Source organism: Schistocerca gregaria, chromosome X (assembly GCF_023897955.1).
Source record: "Schistocerca gregaria isolate iqSchGreg1 chromosome X, iqSchGreg1.2, whole genome shotgun sequence".
Taxonomy (NCBI): Eukaryota; Metazoa; Arthropoda; class Insecta; order Orthoptera; family Acrididae; genus Schistocerca; species Schistocerca gregaria.
Window position 1 is genome coordinate 219,935,999 of NC_064931.1, and position 15,329 is coordinate 219,951,327.

The 15,329-nt window shown below is 39.5% G+C and overlaps 1 protein-coding gene across 3 annotated transcripts in view; it reads left to right on the forward strand.

Annotated features, from left to right (window-relative positions):
• LOC126297774 (KICSTOR complex protein SZT2-like) overlaps nt 1-15,329 on the forward strand; it is a 710,838-nt gene that overhangs the window by 631,671 nt on the left and 63,838 nt on the right. For all 3 annotated transcript variants that reach the window (XM_049988949.1, XM_049988951.1, XM_049988950.1), the window contains exon 49: nt 4,168-4,309. In XM_049988949.1, the coding sequence (XP_049844906.1) occupies nt 4,168-4,309 (142 nt within the window). The remainder of the gene's footprint in view (nt 1-4,167; nt 4,310-15,329) is intronic.

The following is a 15,329-nucleotide window of genomic DNA, read 5'->3' on the forward strand; positions in this document are numbered from 1 at the left end:
TCACACAGATGCACACCCAACTCCTCAGCAGATTCTGCAAGAGAAGTGTTCTGCATCAAGGTGTGGTTTACTGTTAAAATTCTGAGAATGTATGTTCCTAGAGGGGTCAACCAATATATTGTTGCCTCTTACGTATATCTCAAGAAAAGCCTATGACCATAAAATTAGAGATATTAAGTTCACTCAGAAGGTCACCTACAATTGTTCCTCTTATGAACCATTCACAAATGGAACAGGGCAGTGTGGAGGTGATAGTGATCCACGAAATATCCTATGACACACATTGTAAGGTGGTTAGGGTGTTTCAAAAATGACCGGTATATTTGAAATAAAAACCAAACGAGCAGCAATAGAAATACACCGTTTGTTGCAATATGCTTGGGACAACAGTACATTTTCAGGCGGACAGACTTTCAACATTACAGTAGTTACAATTTTCAACAACAGATGGTGCTGCAAGTGATGTGAAAGATATAGAAGACAACGCAGTCTGTGGTTGCACCATTCTGTACGTCGTCTTTCTGCTGTAAGTGTGTGCTGTTCACAACGTGCAAGTGTGCTGTGGACAACATGGTTTATTCCTTAGAACAGAGGATTTTTCTGGTGTTGGAATTCCACTGCCTAGAACCTGTGTTGTTGCAACAAGACGAAGTTTTCAACGGAGGTTTAATGTAACCAAAGGACCGAAAAGCGATACAATAAAGGATCTGTTTGAAAAATTTCAACGGACTGGGAACGTGATGGATGAACGTGCTGGAAAGGTAGGGCGAACGCGTACGGCAACCACAGAAGGCAACGCGCAGCTAGTGCAGCAGGTGATCCAACAGCGGCCTCGGGTTTCCGTTCACCGTGTTGCAGCTGCGGTCCAAATGATTCCAACGTCCACGTATCGTCTCATGGGCCAGAGTTTACACCTCTATCCATACAAAATTCAAACGCGGCAACCCCTCAGCGCCACTACCATTGGTGCATGAGAGACATTCGCTAACGATATGGTGCACAGGATTGATGACGGCGATATGCATGTGGGCAGCATTTGGTTTACTGACGAAGCTTATTTTTACCTGGACGGCTTCGTCAATAAACAGAACTGGCGCATATGGGGAACCGAAAAGCCCCATGTTGCAGTCCCATCGTCCCTGCATCCTCAAAAAGTACTGGTCTGGGCCGGCATTTCTTCCAAAGGAATAATTGGCCCATTTTTCAGATCTGAAACAATTACTGCATCACGCTATCTGGACATTCTTCATGAATTTGTGGTGGTACAAACTGCCTTAGACGACACTGCAAACACCTCGTGGTGCCCGGCCACATCGCACGGCCAACGTCTTTAATTTCCTGAATGAATATTTTGATGATCGTGTGATTGCTTTGGGCTATCCGAAACATACAGGAGGTGGCGTGGATTGGCCTCCCTATTCGCCAGACATGAACCCCTGTGACTTCTTTCTGTGGGGACACTTGAAAGACCAGGTGTACCGCCAGAATCCAGAAACAATTGAACAGCTGAAGCAGTACATCTCATCTGCATGTGAAGCCATTCCACCAGACACGTTGTCAAAGGTTTCGGGTAATTTCATTCAGAGACTACGCCATATTATTGCTACGCATGGTGGATATGTGGAAAATATCATACTATAGAGTTTCCCAGACCGCAGCGCCATCTGTTGACAATTGTAACTACTGTAATTTCGAAAGTTTATATATATATATATATATATATATATATATATATATATATATATATATATATACACACACTTTTCCAACACCAGAAAAATCCTCTGTTCTAAGGAATAAACCATGTTGTCCACAGCACACTTGCACGTTGTGAACAGCACACGCTTACAGCAGAAAGACGACGTACAGAATGGTGCACCCACAGACTGCGTTGTCTTCTATATCTTTCACATCACTTGCAGCACCATCTGTTGTTGAAAATTATAACTACTGTAATGTCGAAAGTATATATATATATATAACAAAGATTCCAAGACTTACCAAGCGGGAAAGCTATGGCAGACAGGCACAATGAACAAAACACACAGACACACACACAGAGTTACTAGCTTTCGCAACCGATGGTTGCTTCTTCAGGAAAGAGGGAAGGAGAGGGAAAGGCGAAAGGATGTGGGTTTTAAGGGAGAGGGTAAGGAGTCATTCCAATCCCGGGAGCGGAAAGACTTCCCTTAGGTGGAAAAAAGGACAGGTGTACACTCGCACACACACACATATCCATCCGCACATACACAGACACAAGCAGACATATTTAAAGGCAAAGAGTTGTAGAGATGTTGTGAGGTTGACATGGTATTAGAAGGTGGAAAGGGTAATATGAGGTTAAAGTGAAAGTAAATAGAAATTTATATAGGGAGAGATAAAGGTGTGAAAAAAGTCGAAAAAGTGTTGGTTTGAGATGAGCTATGTTGATCCTGTGCTGAACTTAGGTTGGTGAACAACAATGGGTGCAAAGGTTAGGTAGTTATGTTGTCTCCAGATCACGTTAAAGGGTGGGGAAATTCAAGAAAATTTCGAAAAAAGTTTCGAAAGAAAATAAAAATTTAGAAAAAAGTTTCGAAAAAAATTTTTTCCGAAAAAATAAAATTGGAAAAATTTTTTCGAATAAAATCTCAAAAAATATGTGTGTAAATGTATTCAAAGGACTGGTTGTGTACTGGCAGGTTATGAGAATGAGGCTAACAATTGTTTGATGAAGAAATAATAACGTTTAAACCTGTGGGAAGCTGCTAAAAAATGATCGGTTATGCGGGAAAAACGAGAATGGAAATAAAACGAAAGTTGTTGGAAATAACTGAGATGGTTGTTTAATGGGTGAAAGGAACTGAAGCTGTGAAATAGTATTCACGAGTTTACACGAAATGTTTGTAAACTTGGAACAGTGGATGTTATAGCAGCGGTTATGTTGAAAGCGTTAAAAATTTTTAGGTTATGGTTTGGAAGTAAATTATGTATTATTGAGTATAATTAGGCAGGATAAAATGTATGGTAGGTTACGGAAAAAGGGAAGATGAATACAAAGTGAAACTACTTGTACAAACAATATATATAAAGTTCATCCTATATTGGTGTTTATGCATATTTTTAAATGAGTTAACAAATATCATGATTTGCTGAACTGGAAATTCCTGTTTACCCAAGTTTGACTGCAATCCAGTTTTATTATAAGAACCTGATCAATTTGTCTCTGTTCCTTACATAAACTCAAAACCTTCCACAATTTGTAAAATGTCATTTAAAGACAGCTCTGAAGGACACAATATCTCTGTGAATACTTCATTGTGTGAATACTTCATTGCCTATCTCATGCCTCCTCATGATGGAATCATTGTTGGATCATTTGGGTTTATCTTACAATTATGTGAAAGTGTGCTGCCTATTTTACACTTGTATCTTAGTGTGATCCACTTGTGATCTGGTTCATTATGCTGTTTCATGTGCCTATAAAATTCTATGTGGGGGATGATGACAAGAGTTTTCCTATCATAATATGATGACTATACTTCATACACATGGTTGAAATCTCAGCTGAATTAAAATCAGTTTATCAGTTGTCTAGTAACTCATGAGTAGTTATTAATATTTTCTCAAGTCTTATTTTGTTTTGCTTTTTATTTTAAAAGCTATATACCATAAACACATCATTGTTAACAGTTTTTACACATCTTATGATCAAGCCTTCTGTTGCTGACATGTATGTTACTTTAAAATATGAACTTTTACACTTAAAAAAATCATCTGAACACCTCTACTGTAAATGGATGTGTGCTCCTATTGTGACTCACATTATAAAGAAGGTAGAATGTGGAAGCAGAGTGCAGATTCAGTTTCAGTAGTGTACTTCATGATGTATGTTTCAGCTTACAATCCAATTATATTTCTGTCAGGTCATTCGTTAAATCTCTGCAAACTGAAATTTCATTGTTCTCAGGCATATAATGCTATATGTGCATGCATTTTTATTGGCATATATTGTGATTATGAAAGATTTTGTGATATGGAATGCCACAAGTTTATTAGTTCATAACTACTGTGTTGTGCTATATGTAATTTTTATGTCAAGTGGAAGTTTTCTTATGGTCATATTTCATATCACTATTCATTTATGATGGATTGGTTCAGCACCTTATCTACTTTTTAATTTTGTAGAAGACCAGAAGAAGCTGTATATAATGTGGCAAACGCGTGGTGCTACTCCAAACATACCACTGGATGAGGATATTATTGATGTCTTTAAAAGTCATTCAAGAGTAATTCATTATTGTCTAACTCCATTGCTGTTTTTACCAAGGTAGGTCAGTGCAGTGAATGCTTTGTCTTACAATGTCTATATTGAATACAAAGGTCATATCATAAGTTACGATTACCATTTTTTAAGGCAAGGAGACATTAGAGTGTAGGAAGAAAACCTATGCCACTGAAAGTGCATATACTTATAAATGTTTAGTAAAATTTATATTCTTGTGGACGAACTTAGTCCACAATTCTGAGTTTCCAAGTACCTCTTCTCTAGTACTCTGCTGGAGCTACACAGCCCCACATTATTTGTAAAACCCTATATTTTCCCTATATCAGATTTTATAAAGTCAAGCAAGTATTAATTGGAAGAAGTTGCAGTTGGACCCCAGAGAGAACATGTACAGATTTCCAACCATGCCCGCCAAATTCTTCCATCATGTAGGTATAGGAATTATCATGTTGCAGATTAACCTGATTCTTCTTCATTATTTATCTTTTAATGTGTCATAGAACATATGCAAAATTTGAAAGTACATAGTTACACAGAGTCCACATTTGACACTCTCGTAAATGGTGCCAATCGCCATGGCACCTGAAGATAGCTTTCTTTGTTTCTTCTTTCCAGTAAGTTCGGCCATTTCAACTCTGTACTGTAATGTTCATTCTGTTTTGTACAGTTTTATAACTGTTACTCTACACTACTGTAAGTTGTCATCATTGTTGATGTGACAAAATGTCAGCAGCTCAAAGGACCCTGCTCTTTAGCACTGCTTTTTGGTCCTCAATCAAATTCGGAAGGGCCCACAGAAAACATGCTGTATGATACAATTTTCCAAGTCTGGGATCATCTCCTGATTAACTCTTTATCCTACATGGAGGAAATGCACTGTTTCACATACAAAATGACACCTGTTTACTATAATCAGTTTATTTATCAATTCCTAGTTCATGCATGTGGGATAAGAGTAACGATTGAGAAATTTCTGTATATCTGTATTTCCAATGTAAAAATTTATTTTCTACATCCTGTATCATTTATCCCAGCATGCTGAACACCTTGTGCATTCTACAAATGTATACCACAACTTATTACCAATGAATATCTGCTGTGGTAACTGCTTCCTTTACATTGAAATCAATTAGTTCCCATTATAAAAACAGAATTTCGTTATGAGCTATTCCTCACTCTGCATATTGCATGTACGTTTTGTGTAAATCTCTCACACTGCATATTGCATGTTTGTTTTGTGTAAATCTCGTCATTATGTGTTCATTATTTCAATTGACAATGATGGCTGCCATGTTAGACAAATTCAAATTGTTCAAATGGCTCTGAGCACTATGGGGCTTAACATCTGAGTCATCAGTCCCCTAGACCTAGAACTACTTAAACTTAACTTAGCTAAGGACATCACACACATCCGTGCCTGAGGCAGGATTTGGACCTGCGACTGCAGCAGCAGCACAGTTCCAGACTGAAGTGCCTAGAACCGCTCGGCCACAGCGGCCGACATACCCAGAAGATTCCTGGGGTAGAATAGCCTACTTCTAAATACCATGACGGAAAAAAGCTTAACAACAAAATTAAAAGTAAAATAAAATCAGAAATCACGAAACCATTGACAACATCACAACAGAACCAAACACAATCAGAAACTCACAGTATCACAACTACTACACAGAATAATCAGTAAAATACAAGAAAGCAGGTATATATCAATTACAGTGTAATACTTGTGATGGAAGATACATAGGACAAACAGGCAGAACATGTGATGCCAGATACAAAGAACACACGAGAGCCTGATAGCATGGGACAAACCACTCCACATTTATAAAATTGACCCTCAACATACCATGAATACATAGACAGAAAGACTAGTTATTTGTATTATTATACAACTGCAGTTATGTCCTTAAAATTTGTTGGAGTTTGTGTAGAGAGCAATTTTAAATGGGAATGACTGCATAAAATTAATGGAGAGTAAGGCAGATGCCAGGCTGAGATTCATTGGAAGAATCTTCAGGAAATGTATGTATAAACAAAGGAAGTAATTTACATAACAATCATTCAATGAATACTTGAATATTGATCATCAGTATGGGATCTGTGCCAGATTGGACTGATAGAGGAAACAGAGAAGAGCCAAAGAAGAGCAGCATGTTTCATTACAGGTTCATTTAATAAGCATGAAAGTGTCACAGAGATGATCAACCAACTTCAATGCCAGACGCTGCAGGAGAGGTGTTCTGCATCATGGGGTGGATTATTGTTAAAGTTCTGAAAGCTTGAGTTCCTAGAAGAGTCAACAAATATATTGATTCCTTCTGTATATGTCTCATGTAAAGAACATGTAGATAAAATTAGAAAGAGGTGAGCTCATACAGAAGATTACTAACAATAGTTCTTCCTGCGAACTATTTGTGACTGGAAAAGGGGTGATGGGGGGTGGGTTACAGCAGTACACAAAGTACTCTCCAACACACACTGTAAGAGGGATTGTGGAGTATGGATACAGATGTAGGTGGCTTTTTCCCAGCATATTTGTAATTTTACTTTGACACCAAAATCCATGAGATTATCATTAAACATTTATTCCCACTTACTCAATTTCATCTTAATGTTTTTGCTGCCTTATCTGCATTCCCATTCTGTCTGCTACTTGTGGGAAAAGTTTCATGCATATAGACAAAACTCTCTCTTTGGCAGCTTAATTTCGACCTGACTCTTTTCGAAATTGAGCACGATAGTGATTTTTAGTGTTCCTGAATAAAAGGAAGCGAGGATTGCTGTTGGACTTGACACTTTTGCGTGCATAATTTGATAAAAAGTACATCATTACCAGTTTCATTGATGCCAATGAACTAAATAATTATCCAATTAATCACTCTCACCTACATTTGAAATATGGGCTTCGTAAAAGATTAAATTTTGGTAGACGTATGATTAATCCAAAATCACATATTTCATAAATAATAATGTTATCTTGCTCATGTAAAACAAATATCCTTACTCTAACTTAGATGAATTTTGTTTAAAATGTTGTGATAAAGTTTTTGTTAGCTTGTACTACAATAGTTCTGGTAAAGGCTACAGATAATATGCGCCAATGTTGTACTCATCAAAATATGAACAGTTGTGTTTTGTTGACTGTTCATGTACGGTATTCCAGATTCTGCTGCCTCCAAATACCTTACTTTTCTGACCCATCAATCAAATATTTGTAAGCATACTAGGTTATTTATTTACTTCTTATGACTGGAATAACATATTGCTGAAAGACTCATAGTTCACAGGGGACTGATGACCTCAGATATTAAGTCCCATAGTGCTTAGAGTCATTTGAACCATCATAGTTCATGTTGTTATGTATGTATTGATACTAGAATTTTACTTTGCATGTATGCTGTGCTTATTAGAAATTTGTCTTAACTTCACAATAAAGATTGGATGGGTCCTCAGACAATGCCAATGTTAGATGATTCATGGATAGTGAAATGAGATGTCAGGACAACAGTAGATTTGATTAATTAACTTCTTTATTATGACCCTCAAACTCTGGAAGAGCTTGGTAGAGGTGTCGAGTTGCTTCTCACGCGAAACAATAGACGTCTAGAATTGCTGAGAGTGCAGAGAGCAGGGCCGAGCATGGTGACCCTGAAATGCTGCTGTAAATGACATCTCTGGCTGCAACCATCATGACAGCATAGCAGTGCAGCTGGTGATACTGTGGGGGTGGCTGTGACCACTCCCTAGCAAGCAGTCGGCTCTCTGCTCAGGCAGTGGTTGCTTTTATGAATCAAGACAGGCTACCCTGTTCCATAGCCAAATGGCATAGACCTTACTACTTTCCAGGATGTCACTCTGGGTGTCACAGATTTGTGGTTAAGTTGTGGTACTGAGATGAGAATATTTTAGTACACAAATGGCTGAGTACTTACATGTTCCAGACTATGTTTGTTTAGGGCTTAAGGCACGTACTCTAAACACTCCCACCATGGCAAGTGAGGAAAGTCTTCCATCCTCCTGATAGTATATTGCAGCATTGGCTGTTGGAGTACTGTGCTGGCTCTGTTTCACATTGCCTGTCGGCCATGTTTTGCTTTGCAATGCAGCCTGCAGCTGACTCTGTTCCAACTCACTTCTGCTCTGGTGCACATTTCGACTGTGTACGGCCGATACATTACATTGCCCTCTCTTTTACATAAGACCTGGTCCCTCTGGTCAACCAAAATAGATTATCCTTTACCCTAGAGTTCCTGGTGATTGGCCATTCTGGCCCTATTTCAGCTCTTAAGAATTATTCCAACAATTGGTTTCCTTAATTCTGTTGCTTAATCTTACACATTTCTACAGGGCCCTTTGCCCTGCTGCTTTACTCAAACACCATGCAACTTATTTCATTACTAAGCTTCTTGCACAGGAACTTCTAACTCTCTATTCCAAATTTATAAGGCAAAATGAATAAATTATCATTAATACCAGCCCTTAGGAGTTCATCTTCCTTCGGCTACTTTTATGCTCAGAGTATCCAGTTCACTGGAATCTGAACAATGGCTGGGTCTGATGTCAGTCTTGTACTTCATCTTCTATGTACCAAACCAGGGACTGTGGTGGTCTGTATGACAATAATCAATGCTGTCTCTTTCTAGTACTGATTTTCCTGATATAAATTTATAGGTTTCGAGGGAGACCCACCCCTCCTTCTAGTTCAGAAGTGTGTTTATAGATTGCATTAAATCTGGCCTTAGATTTTGATTTAAGCTGGTTAGATTTGCAGTAGGCAGCATTTCCATTGGCGCCTCTGGCCAACACAAACAAGGCCACAAAATATTCAGGTGAGTTATCCCTAAAATCATGGTGCACAGATGGAAAGTAGGCCCCATTATCTCGCACGCTGTTCTGTTTAGTAGCAAACCACCCACGTTTAATTCATTTTTCAGGAGACCTTCTGTAAAGTTTGGAAGGTAGGAGACAAGGTTCTGGCATAAATAAAGCTGTGAGGACAGGGCATGAGTCATGCTTGGGTAGCTCAGTTGGTAGAGCACTTGCCCGCGAAAGGCAAAGGTCCCGAGTTCGAGTCTCGGTTTGGCACACAGTTTTAATCTGTCAGGAAGTTTCATATCAGCGCACACTCTGCTGCAGAGTGAAAATCTCATTCTGGAAACATCCCCTAGGCTGTGGCTAAGCCATGTCTCCGCAATATCCTTTCTTTCAGGAGTGCCAGTTCTGCAAGTTTTGCAGGAGAGCTTCTGTAAAGTTTGGAAGGTAGGAGATGAGGTACTGGCAGAAGTAAAGCTGTGAGGAGAGGGCGTGAGTTATGCTTGAGTAGCTCGGTTGCTAGAGCATTTGCCCGTGAAAGGCAAAGGTCCTGAGTTTGAGTCTCGGTCCGGCACACAGTTTTAATCTGTCAGGAAGTTTCATTAAATGATGATCTTTCAGACTTTAATCTGTATGGGTTCCTCTATACCATGTCATTCACAACCTCTTGTTTATCTTCCAATGCCTTTCTCTTCACTCTCCCTTTCTGATCCACGTCTCCTACCTCTAGAATAACCTCCTGTCTCCCTTGACAAGGTTTCAACTGCCCTACTTACACAGTTGTCATTCTCGGTGGCACTCGAATATTGATATTTACTGGCATGTAGTCTCAACCACTTGATATGACTCCTGATAATTTGCAAAAAACTTCTTTGTCTCTCCCTTCGGCATATACGAAGTTGATAGCATCACCCACTGACCACCTTATACTATGGCATTCTTGCCATATGGCCCACTAATTCTTCTTGTATTCTATTCCAAATTTCCCCAATCAGTCTGGAAAATTTCTTAACAGAATTTCCAATCATCCCTTTCTTTATTTTCAATATCTTGAACAGTGATGATATTATACGACCATATACTACTTCATGTGGCAATAATCCTGTATTCATATGCTGTTTTGAGTTGTAGGTGGAGACAAGATACCTCAAATAGACATCCCAGTTGGTCTGATGTGAGTCAACATATCCAAGCATCTTCCTGATTGTTCTATTCAGTCTTTCACTTCTTGCATTGTCTTGTGGAGAGAGAGGACTCGTCATTAACTTCTTCACATTCAATAATGTATGCAATTCCATGAGTAGATCTGACATCTACATCTACATCTACATGACTACTCTGCAATTCACATTTAAGTGCTTGGCAGAGGGTTCATCGAACCACAATCATACTATCTCTCTACTATTCCACTCCCGAACAGCGAGCGGGAAAAACGAACACCTAAACCTTTCTGTTCGAGCTCTGATTTCTCTTATTTTATTTTAATGATCATTCCTACCTATGTAGGTTGGGGTCAACAAAATATTTTCGCATTCGGAAGAGAAAGTTGGTGACTGAAATTTCGTAAAAAGGTCTCGCCGCGACGAAAAACGTCTATGCTGTAATGACTTCCATCCCAACTCGTGTATCATATCTGCCACACTCTCTCCCCTATAACGCGATAATACAAAACGAGCTGCCCTTTTTTGCACCCTTTCGATGTCCTCCGTCAATCCCACCTGGTAAGGATCCCACACCGCGCAGCAATATTCTAACAGAGGACGAACGAGTGTAGTGTAAGCTGTCTCTTTAGTGGACTTGTTGCATCTTCTAAGTGTCCTGCCAATGAAACGCAACCTTTGGCTTGCCTTCCCGACAATATTATCTATGTGGTCCTTCCAACTGAAGTTGTTCGTAATTTTAACACCCAGGTACTTAGTTGAATTGACAGCCTTGAGAATTGTACTATTTATCGAGTAATCGAATTCCAACGGATTTCTTTTGGAACTCATGTGGATCATCTCACACTTTTCGTTATTTAGCGTCAACTGCCACCTGACACACCATACAGCAATCTTTTCTAAATCGCTTTGCAGCTGATACTGGTCTTCGGATGACCTTACTAGATGGTAAATTACAGCATCATCTGCGAACAGTCTAAGAGAACTGCTCAGATTGTCACCCAGGTCATTTATATAGATCAGGAACAGTAGAGGTCCCAGGACGCTTCCCTGGGGAACACCTGATATCACTTCAGTTTTACTCGATAATTTGCCGTCTATTACTACGAACTGCGACCTTCCTGACAGGAAATCACGAATCCAGTCGCACAACTGAGACGATACCCCATAGGCCCGCAGCTTGATTAGAAGTCGCTTGTGAGGAACGGTGTCAAAAGCTTTCTGGAAATCTAGAAATACGGAATCAACTTGAGATCCCCTGTCGATAGCGGCCATTACTTCGTGCGAATAAAGAGCTAGCTGCGTTGCACAAGAGCGATGTTTTCTGAAGCCATGCTGATTACGTGTCAATAGATCGTTCCCTTCGAGGTGATTCATAATGTTTGAATACAGTATATGCTCCAAAACCCTACTGCAAACCGACGTCAATGTTATAGGTCTGTAGTTAAATGGATTACTCCTACTACCCTTCTTGAACACTGGTGCGACCTGCGCAATTTTCCAATCTGTAGGTACAGATCTATTGGTGAGCGAGCGGTTGTATATGAGTGCTAAGTAGGGAGCTATAGTATCAGCGTAATCTGAAAGGAACCTAATCGGTATACAATCTGGACCTGAGGACTTGCCCGTATCAAGCGATTTGAGTTGCTTCGCAACCCCTAAGGTATCTACTTCTAAGAAACTCATGCTAGCAGATGTTCGTGTTTCAAATTCTGGAATATTCCATTCGTCTTCCCTGGTGAAGGAATTTCGGAAAACTGCGTTCAATAACTCCGCTTTAGCGGCACAGTCGTCGATAACAGTACCATCGGCACTGCGCAGCGAAGGTATTGACTGCGTCTTGCCGCTTGTGTACTTTACATATGACCAGAATTTCTTCGGATTTTCTACCAAGTTTCGAGACAATGTTTCGTTGTGGAACCTATTAAAGGCATCTCGCATCGAAGTACGTGCCAAATTTCACGCGTCTGTAAATTTTAGCCCATCTTTGGGATTTCGCGTTCTTCTGAACTTCGCATGAAGTTTGTCCCCTGATCTGTTACTGTTTTTTCAGGCACTTCGAACTTCAGTGTACAATTTTCACAAGTGCTGGTGCCACTGTTGCTGCCTGTTGGTTTGGCACTGCAACCATTTCCACTTATCCTGAAAAATTATCTATGATTGTGAGTACACATGTACTCCCAGCAGGTGTTTTATTGAATGGATCTAAAACATCAATCCCCAGAAATTAGAATGGTGCTATTGCTTCAGGTAACCTCTGTAATGGTACTCTTGTTCGAAACAAATCTGCTCTGTGTGCATACTGTATGCAATTCTGCTATACTGGTTTACGTCCCTCTGCCTTTTCCTCCACCAGTAGCTTTTTGCTACTCTTCTGTTGGTAGATCGGCAACCTCGATGACCCACTAATTTGTGATCATGAGATTCTTGTAACACTCTATTCCTTAGCTTCAATTGTACTGCAACCTGCAGTCACAACTTGGTTTCTCTGTAAAGCAACCCATACTGCAGACAAAACTGTGACTGCTTAAAATACTGCTTACATTCGTTATCTGCTCTTTGTGCAGTTTGCCATTCCTTATGTTCGTTATCCCCAGTATGTAATACTGTTACTTTTCTACTTAAGCCATCCTCATTTCTGTGCTTCTTCCCAGGTTTACGCACAACTTCGAAATCCAATTCACTTAGTTTTCCTGCCCATCTTGTCAACCTACTAGAAGGCTCTTTCAACCCCAACAATCATTTTAATGCTGCATGATCTGTTAATACTCTATACTTTTAACCATACAGATAACATTTGAAATATGTGATTCCATAAATAAGGCTTAACATCTCTTTCTCAATTGTGGAATCATTTATTTATACAAAATTTAGTTCTCTTGATGCATAAGCTACTGGATGTTCTACACCTTCTGCCTTCTATGACAACACACAGACAAGTTCTTGGTCTGAGGTATGACATGATAAAATAAATTCTCTATTAAAACCTGGAAATACCAATATCAGACTCAGTGTCAAAGCTTCTTTTAGCTCCTTAGAAGCATGCTGGTACTCTTCTGATCGAGGAAATTTAGTACTCATTTTTAACAATTGTGTCAATGTCTGGCAATATCTGCAAATCCATTTATGAACCGATGATAATAGTTCATGACTCCTATGAATGATTGCAAATCCTTTACAGGTTCTGGTGCAAGAAATTCACAGACAGCTCTGATTAATCTTGGGTCTGTCTTAACCCCATCATTACTTATGATATGAGCTAAGTATGGTACCTCTTCCATCACATAGTTACCCTTTTCTGTACTCATTGTTAACTTTGCTGCTTTTAGCCTTAGGAATACTTCCCTTAATTACTTCATATACTGTTCCATATCTCTTACACAGACAATTATGTCATTGACATACACTAAGGATTGCCATGGTTTTAAACCTCTGAGTACTCCATCCAACAATCTCCGAAATGTTGCAGGCACATTTTTTAATCCAAATGGCATTCTTCTTAATTGATAGCGTTGCCAGTTTGTTGAAAATGGTGTTTTGTGTCGATCTTGTGGTGCAACCTCTGTCTGATGATAACCATTCCTCAAATCCATTGTTGAAAAATATGTTGATCCCCCTAAATGATCCAAGGTTCCTGTGCTGTTTGGCACAGGGTAGGTGCCCATTATGGCTTTCTCATTTAAATGTCTATAATCACAACAAAACCAATATTTTCATGTTCCGTCCATGCTCTATTACTTTCTTCATTTCTTCCATCTTTTAGCTGTTGACTTATAAATTCCTCCAATATTGTCTGTAAGTACCTAGGTATTCTGTATGGTTTGTGGTAGACTGGGGATTCATTTCCCATTGGTATGCGATGCTGTGCAATATGCATAGTTGGTAATAGCACTTTTGGCAAAAATACATCCTTAAATTCCAAACATAAGTTTTCTATCTGTTCCCTGTTGCTTTCCTCTAGGTGCTTCACTTTTCCTCATAATGCTGTTTCAATGGGACCTGGTGATTTTCCATGGCTGACACCCCTCGTGTCCCATTCTTCTCCATCCAGGATATCCATATTAGCAATTAACAACCCCTTTAATAACCCTATGTCCTCTGCACTAAAATTGTGTATGGAAACAGATACTTACTTTTCACCCTTCATTTCTTGTACTTGTGCAATACCTCTTTTAACTAAGCAACTTGTCTGATCTAATACTTCATTCTCTTCTAATGGTTCCACCACACAAAATTCCTACCAGTAAACTAGACCCAACACTGACCCAGAGTGATTGTCCAGTGCCATTTGGTGCACAATTGTTCAAATCAGGTTTTAGTATGATCATTCGCAGTTTAATCAGTTCGTCATTTGTGACAGACTCCCTTCATGACATTGCTACACTGGCATTGGTTTCACCTAACTGAAACATTTTCCCGTCAAGTTCCACCCTATGATACTGAAGATCAGTTGTGGCACAATATTGATATAAGAAATCTAATCCTAGAACCATGTTGTAGCCCTCACTCACATGTGGGACACACTCTACACTGTTTAAATTGAATCATATATAGGCAAAAGTTTATGTCCATCGATCTTAATGGTATGATATTTTTATCCCCCATTCCATGCAATCTATACCATGGTGGATCCCATTGCTTATGTTTTACCAAATCACTACTGTCACCAATACGTGTGCCCCCATGTCCAATAATATCTTGCAACGTATTTTTCACATTGTTCCTCTTATTGCACAGTCCTGTGCATATGATGATGTAGCATCTAATCTTACAGGGAATAACCGTAAGTGGACCTGTGGTTCCCATTGGTGTTTAACACATTGTACTTCCTCGGTTCTCTAATACCAAAAATGTCATTTCCTCTTATTTTATCCACATCCCCCTGAGGCTGGCAGTGCTGCCCCCTTACGTACTCCATTCCCTCACACCTGAAGCATTTCATATTAGCTGCAAACACTGTCCATTTACCCTGCATTCCAGTTGACAAATCGATCTCCTCACACTCTGTAGCCAATCGCATTGCTGTGTGCAAACCCATTGGAACCCCTGTTCATACATGTCTTGACGTTTCTGCCTGCAACCCTCTTACA